This window comes from Merops nubicus, unplaced genomic scaffold (assembly GCF_000691845.1).
Source record: "Merops nubicus isolate BGI_N331 unplaced genomic scaffold, ASM69184v1 scaffold22722, whole genome shotgun sequence".
Classification (NCBI taxonomy): domain Eukaryota; kingdom Metazoa; phylum Chordata; class Aves; order Coraciiformes; family Meropidae; genus Merops; species Merops nubicus.
Genome location: NW_008592090.1, coordinates 9,842 through 16,946, shown reverse-complemented (window position 1 = coordinate 16,946; position 7,105 = coordinate 9,842). Strand labels below are relative to the sequence as shown.

Below are 7,105 nucleotides of genomic sequence, written 5' to 3'. Positions count from 1 at the left end.
ACACGCCAAGGGGCAACGGGCACCAACTGGAGCCCAGGAGGTGCCACCTGAGCAGGAGGAGAAACTTCTGTGGGGGGAGGCTGCCCAGAGAGGCTGTGGAGTCTCCAAACTGGAGAGATCCCAAACTGGGCTGGGCACCCCCCTGGGCACCCTGCTGGGGGTGAGCTGCTGGAGCAGGGGGTGGGTGAGATGATCCCCAGAGGTCCCTCTCAACCCCACCACGCTGGGATTTGGGGATTTAAGCCCCTCCCACCTCTTGACCTGCTTTTCTCCTGTGCTGGGTCTACCCAATGCTCTGTGGAGCATCTCAGCAGCTCTCCTGGACTCCCCCAAACACCTTCCAGCTCTTGTCCTGCAAAGCAACAGCTGGAGTGGGGGGTGAAGAAGCAGCTTCTCCGTGGTGATCCAAAGCCACCCGTGGCCATGGGTCTGCAGGAGAAGGTTCCATGGACCACATCTCAAAGGACAGAGCTCAGCCATGGAGTTTGCCACAGCAGCAGAGGGGGGAGGAGAAGACAATCCCTCTGGGTGATCTTCCTGGAGCACCACTGATGGTTTCTGTGCTGCTGCAGAACATGAGGCCAGGGAGAGCTGAGGGAAGAGCACCCAGGGGAGAACCTCCAGCTCTGGGCTGGGATTTGGGTCCTGTGATTAGGGGAAAGCTTTAATTAAAGCCCCTCCCCCCCCATGTGAAGATCTTGAAGATCTGATGCCTCTCAGAGCATCGAGGGCTGGGTTTAATTAAAAATAAGACTTCACAGCAAAGCTGCTTCTCAAACCCTGGCCACCTCGGCCAGGAGGCAGCTCCCAGGTCAGGTGTTAATTAATTAAGCTGCTTGTCACTAATTGTGGCACGAGCATGATGCCTCCTCCAAGTGTTTTCCTTTCATGGGCCTACAGCCTGTGGGTGGCTTTGGCCTCCTGTCTTCCACAGCATTTTTATGTTCTCCACAGCCCTTGCTGGGAAGAGGGGGAGATTCAGACCTTCCACCCCCCCACACCTCATGGATCGTGGCCTTAATTAGTCCCTCCCTAATTAACCTCTTCCTGGCATCCAGCTTCATGCAGGGAGAAGAGGCTGGAGGAGCAAAAGCTCCTCACGGCTTCCTGGGCTGGGGATTTTGAGCAGCAAGACTCCTTTGGTGGGGCTGAGCCTCAGCAGTCAGCAGAGCCCTGCCCACCTCTGGCCTTCCCCAATAGGGGAAAGCTTTAATTAAAGCCCCTAAGATGGGGCAGATCCTGCTGTGCCCCCCCCACGTGGGGCTGGGAGGTTTCTCCCACCACAGTGGTGGTGGAGTGAGGTGGTTTTGGTCTCTTTTCCCAAGGAACAAGGGGCAAGGAGGAGAGGAACCAGCCTCAAGTTGCCCCAGGGGAGGTTTCAGTTGCCCCTGAGGAACAATTTCTTGCCCTGGAGGGTTGCCCAGGGCTGTGCCAGGCTGCCCAGGGCAGTGGTGGAGTCCCCACCCCTGGAGGGGTTCCCAAGCTGTGGAGATGTGGGGTGAGGGACACAGCTCAGGGGGGACCTGCCCGTGCTGGGGTCATGCTGGGGGTGCCAGCACCCAAACCAGGGACTGGGATGGGGCTGTCCTGGGGGGAGGAGGAAGAACTGGACCAAAGGATGGCAAGAGATGGATGTTCTCTGGGCTGACACAACAACCTGGAGCCTCTGCCCTTGTTTCCTCCTCCTCTCCAGTCTCCTTCTGGCTGCGGTTCCTTCACAGAGGTGACTGATGGGGGGTTGTTTTTGGGGGGTTTTTTCTCCTTGTTTTTTTGCAGAGAATGGGTGCTGAAGAGCAGCCTGTTGATAGCCATGGCAGTGTACACCTACCTGAGGCTCATCGTGGACCACCATGGCACCTCCCAGCTCCAGGCTCTTCGGCAGAAGGAGGTGGATTTCTGCATCTCCCTCCTCCGGGAGCGGGTGAGCAGAGCTGGGAGGGGACCAGGGGAGGAGAGGAAATTCCTCCCTGGGGGATGACCCCCACCATCTGATCTCCCTGCTGCTGGGAGAGGCAACCTGCTGGCTCCTCTGTCTGGGCAGCAGCAAGTGGTTCCTGCTCAGGGCAGGTTTCTAGAGGCTTCTGAACTGAGTCCCACCCGTGGCCCGACGGACTCTGAGCTGCTCTTTGGGTGGAGCTGCCTCATTTCAGTCTCCTACAAGGGTTGGAAGCACTCTCCTGCTGCTGCTGGGGCATCTTGGTGCTTGTGGCTTACCTTCTCCCTTAGGGAGGCAGCTGGTGGCCTCACAGGGGTGTAGAGATGTTGGTAGCCAGCTCCAGGCCACTTTTATGGCTTGTGGTGTGCAGGAGAAGCCACCAAAGCTGGGCGCAGGCACTGCCCACACTCCCCTTCCCTCCTTGACCAAGTGTCAAATCTTCACTTCAGAGACTGCCTGCAGCCCTGGAGAGAAGAAAAACTGTCAGATTTATGGGTTGATTGTTTGCTTTCCAAGAGAGGGAACGTTTTAAAATAGCCTCTGACCTTGCTGCCTGTCACCCTGCCTCTCAGAACCTGCTGGCTTCAAAAGAGGCACAAACTGCCAGGGCCAGGGGGGTCGAGACTCTGCCCAGAGTGAATCATCCAGAGCCAGTGCTGAGGCTGAAGAACTGGCTCTTCCTCCCTTCCCCCCCTGCTCAGGCTCAGGTATGAGGTGGTTGGGGTGGTTTTTTTCCCCCTAAATGAGGTTTTTTTTCCCCCCAGTTCATGGATTGTTTCATGATCGGCCGGGACCTCGTGAGGCTGCTGCAGAACGTGGCAAGGATCCCTGAGTTTGAGCAGCTTTGGAAGGACATCATCCACAACCCCCAGGTCCTCAGCACCCAGTTCACAGGTAGGCAAAGGGAGAGGGGGGCAGCTGGCTCCATCCTGCCCTGCTAGCCATGGGCAACCCCCTCCTGCCTCTGCCCACCCTCCCGGCGAGGCCGTTGGCACCTTCTGGGGGAGCTGGAGGAAAAAAAATCCTGCTCAGCAGCCAGTTTCTGCTCCACACCCCCCATCTGGGGCAGGCCTGAGGATGTGCTGGCCCCCCTCCCAACCCCACGCTGGGGCTGGGAGCTCCTTCCAGCTGCTCTCCTAGAGGAGAACGTGCAGAGAGAGCTGGAATCACCCCGTGGGATCCCGTTTCCAGCAGCCTCACGACCCACGTGGCTGTTTCCAGAGCCCTTCTCATCTTTAACTAGAAAAAGATGCCTCCAAAAACAGCTTTCTGCTGGCTGCAGGGAGCTTAAGAATCAGAGAATCAATCACAGAATCATTTCAGTGGGGAAAAAAGACCTTTAAAATCATCAAATCCAAGCAGAAACAGGGTCCCATGAGGAGCTCGGATGCTTTTGCCATTTAGTTTTAAATGTTCCAGAGGCCTCCTGGGCATCTGGACTTCAAAGGATCCTAAAATCCAGACCCTCCAGGCAGCTTTCTTGGTAGGGCAGTGGAATGCAGCAAGGCCACGACAAGGGGCATTTAATTCTGTTGCTTCTTTTGGGTTTCCCCCTTCTCTAATTGTAGCCATTCCTTTTTATTTTTAATGAAGTGATTTCTAAGCTGAGATGAAGCCACAGCCTGAAGATCTCAAGTGCCTGAGTCTCTTTAGTCTGTGCAGGAAAGAGCCTGAGGAAGCTTTGTAGCTCTAAAGCCAGCTCTGTGATCTCTCCCTTCTTCCTCTCCAGAATTTGGCTCCTTTTCTTGCTGGTCTCTGCTGAGACTTGGAAGCCAAAGAGCCACAAGGCCCCAGTTCCCCTCCCTGGGTGGTTAGAGTGGGGCTGGAGGAGCTTGGCCCTGGGTTGGGGGTTCACATTTCCCATCCCCAACCTTCTCCCTGCAGGGTTGTCTTCTCTAGAAGCATTTCTGGGCTCTCTCTGGATCTTCCCAACTTCCCTGGCCACCTTTGGAGAGCCCCTGGGGCACCCAAGGAAGGTCCCTCTGGCTTCATGTGCTTCCCACACTGGCTGCCCAGGGATGTTTCCTGGTTTGATGCCAGTTTTGGCCCAGTGACCCAACAAAATGATACCTGGATTTGGGCTGTCATCAGTCCTCCTGCCTGGTTCTCTTCTGACCAGTGGGAGATGTGATAGGACCAGAGGCAACGGGCTGAGGTTGCACCAGGGGAGGTTTTGGTTGGATATTGGGAAGAATTTGACTGGCAGAGTGGGGAGAGGTTGGCCCAGGCTGCCCAGGGGGGTGCTGGGGTCACCCCAGCCCTGGAGGGGCTCAGAAAACGTGTGGAGGTGGCACTTGGGGACATGGTTTAGTGGCCATGGCAGTGTTGGGTTGGAGGTTGGACTTGACCTGAGAGCTCTTTCCCAACCTCAATGATTCATGCCAAGAGCTTGCTCCAGGCAGATGCCCCATCCCTGGAAGAGGTTGGGGGCTCTGAGCACCCTGCCCTAGCTACAGATGTCCCTGCTCCTTGCAGGGGGCTTGGACCTAGATGACCTTGAAGGTCCTTCCAACCCAAACCCATCCTGTTGACTCTGTGAGACCTTTCCCAGCCAAAAAATCTCCATCTGCCTGTCACCTCGAGGAACTAGAGCTTAAACTCCAAACTCAGCTGGCTGTGGGTGCCCCTGGAGCCCTGCCAGGACCCTCCTTGGGGTCGTGGTGTCCCTCCAGCATGGTCCCACCTCTCTGTCTCTCCCCAGGTGTCCTGCAGCTCCTCCAGTCGAGGACTTCTCGCAAGTTCCTGGCCTGTCGCCTCACCCCTGACATGGAAACCAAGCTGCTCTTCATGACCTCCAGGGTAACTCCCTCCTGGAGGGGTTGGACAAGGGTCCCTTGCCCCTCCCTGGGCCACCAATCCCCTCCCCACGCTGGCCCTGGGCACAGGGTGGTGTTGGTGGGTCTGGGACATCCCTGGTGTGGGTTAAAAATGTGGTAGGGGAGGGATTGTCCCCCTGGAGTGGACACTGGGGAGGCCACAGCTTGAGGGTTGGGGTCAGTTTGGGCACCACAGGGTGAGGGGCTGGGGAGGGTCCAGAGAAGGGCAACGAAGCTGGGGAGGGGTCTGGGGAACGTGGCTGGGGAGGGGCTGAGGGACCTGGGGGTGGTTAGGCTGGAGAAGAGGCTCAGGAGAGACCTTCTGGCTCTGACACCTCCCTGAAAGGAGCTTGGAGTGAGGTGGGGGTTGAGCTTTTCTAAGTAACCAGTGACAGGACAAGAGGAGGTGGACTCAGTGGTCGTGGGGGTGTTGACTTGATGATCTCAGAGGGTTTTCCCAACCTGTGCTGCCAGAGCCCCATAACCCACCCCACAGCAGGTGGTCAGAGGGGGCATTTTGCCCTGCAGAGCTGTCCTGGACCTCCTGGAGCCACAGAATCCTTGAGGTTGGAGAAGAACTCCAACATCAGCAAGCCCAACTCCCATGGCCACTAAACCATGGCCCCAAGTGCCACCTCCACACGTTTTTCTGAACCCCTCCAGGGCTGGGGTGACCCCACGACTCCCCTGGGCAGCCTGGGCCAACCTCTCCCCACTCTGCCAGCCAAGAAACCCTTCAAGATCCAATCCCAACCTCCCTTGGGGCAACTTGAGCCCATCTCCTCTCATCCTTTGCTGATTCCTTGGGAGAAGAGCCCAACCTCAACCTCCCCTGAGGGATTTGGGTGGAGAGCAGCATTTTCTTCAAACCTTGAGCTCCAAGTAGCCTCTTTCCCCATCTCAGGTGAGGTTTGGGCAGCAGAAGAGGTACCAGGACTGGTTCCAGAGGCAGTACCTGTCCACCCCAGACAGCCAGTCCCTCCGTTGCGACCTCATCCGTTACATCTGCGGCGTGGTCCATCCCTCCAACGAGGTGCTGAGCTCTGACATCCTCCCACGTTGGGCCATCATTGGCTGGCTCCTCACCACCTGCACAGTGAGTCCCAGGGCACCCACATCCTCCCCAGGGCAACGTTTGGTAGGGAAGGGAGGAACCTGCTCAGGTTGGGAGTTGGGTTTTGGTGGCTCGAGTTGAAGGAGAACGTCGTGGAAGAAGGTTTTGGACTTGGTCTTGATCCTTGGGGATCTTCTCCTCCCTGCACTTCTTCACCTTCTCCTTCAACTGGTTGAGCTCTGGGTTCCTGGGTCATCCCAAGAACCTTCCACCTAATTCCTCTGCCAGAAAGCAGCAGCCTTCAACTGGTTGAGCTCTGGGTTCCTGAGTTATATTTATGGCCTGTCTGGGAGGTCTGGTCTGGCCCAGTGGGGTGCTGGAGATGCTTTGGGACAACCTCCTTGGCTTCCAGGCTCTCCTCCTGGCCTTGCCCCCCGGGGTGGGTTTCACCAGCTCTGCCCTCAGCTGCTGGAGGGAGGAGCAGAGGGATGGGGTGCCCAACACTTCACTCAGCACAAGGGTTGGGTTTAGGTTCTTGTTTTTCTCTTCTCCAGTCCAACGTTGCTGCTTCAAATGCCAAACTGGCCCTGTTCTATGACTGGCTCTTCTTCAACCCTGAGAAGGACAGCATCATGAACATAGGTACACCCCAGGGAGGCCCAAAAAGGGGCTGGATGGCATCCAGGGCTGGGAGAGGGAGAGGGATTTGGTGAGGAAGACCCAACAGAGGTTCTCCAAAGGGCATCAGTTCCCTCCCATGCCCAGGGTTTGGTGTTTGGAGGGAGAGTTGCTTTGGTGGAGCCTCTTTCAGGGGGGGCTTTCCTATCTGTGGTGGCAGCAAGCAGTGGGGTGGGTGGCTTGGCCAGCAGAGTGTCCTTCCCAGTGGGCAGACAGAGCTGCCCAGGGCTGGCCCAGGGCTTGGGGCACGTGAGGTGGAGCTGGGGGCACTGCTGGGAGCTCCTGCCTGCAGCTCAGCAGGTTCTGGCTGTTGTTTGAAACCCAAGGAGCTGGAGGAGGACAAGGGGGTCTACAAGCCTTGCAGGACTAGGGCAGGATTGTCCCCCTGGGCTGGGCACTGGGGAGGCTGAAATCTCAAATCCTGGGGGTGGTTTTGGGTCAAGAAGGAGCTTGAGGGGCTGGAGCGTGGGCAGAGAAGGGCAATGGAGCTGCTGGGGAAGGGTCTAGAGCCCAAGTGTGGGGAGGAGCAGCTGAGGGAGCTGGGGGTGCTGAGCCTGGAGCAAAGGAGGCTCAGGGGAGACCTTCTGGCTCTGACACCTCCTGACAGGAGCCTGGAGCCAG

At 57.5% G+C, this 7,105-nt stretch overlaps 1 protein-coding gene across 1 annotated transcript in view; it reads left to right on the top strand.

Moving 5' to 3' along the window:
* INTS3 (integrator complex subunit 3) overlaps positions 1–7,105 on the top strand; it is a gene marked incomplete at both ends in the record, with an annotated part of 26,593 nt that overhangs the window by 9,982 nt on the left and 9,506 nt on the right. The window contains 5 exons of the mRNA XM_008935056.1: positions 1,777–1,921; positions 2,701–2,830; positions 4,638–4,735; positions 5,657–5,848; positions 6,361–6,448. Of these exons, the coding sequence (XP_008933304.1) occupies positions 1,777–1,921; positions 2,701–2,830; positions 4,638–4,735; positions 5,657–5,848; positions 6,361–6,448 (653 nt within the window). The remainder of the gene's footprint in view (positions 1–1,776; positions 1,922–2,700; positions 2,831–4,637; positions 4,736–5,656; positions 5,849–6,360; positions 6,449–7,105) is intronic.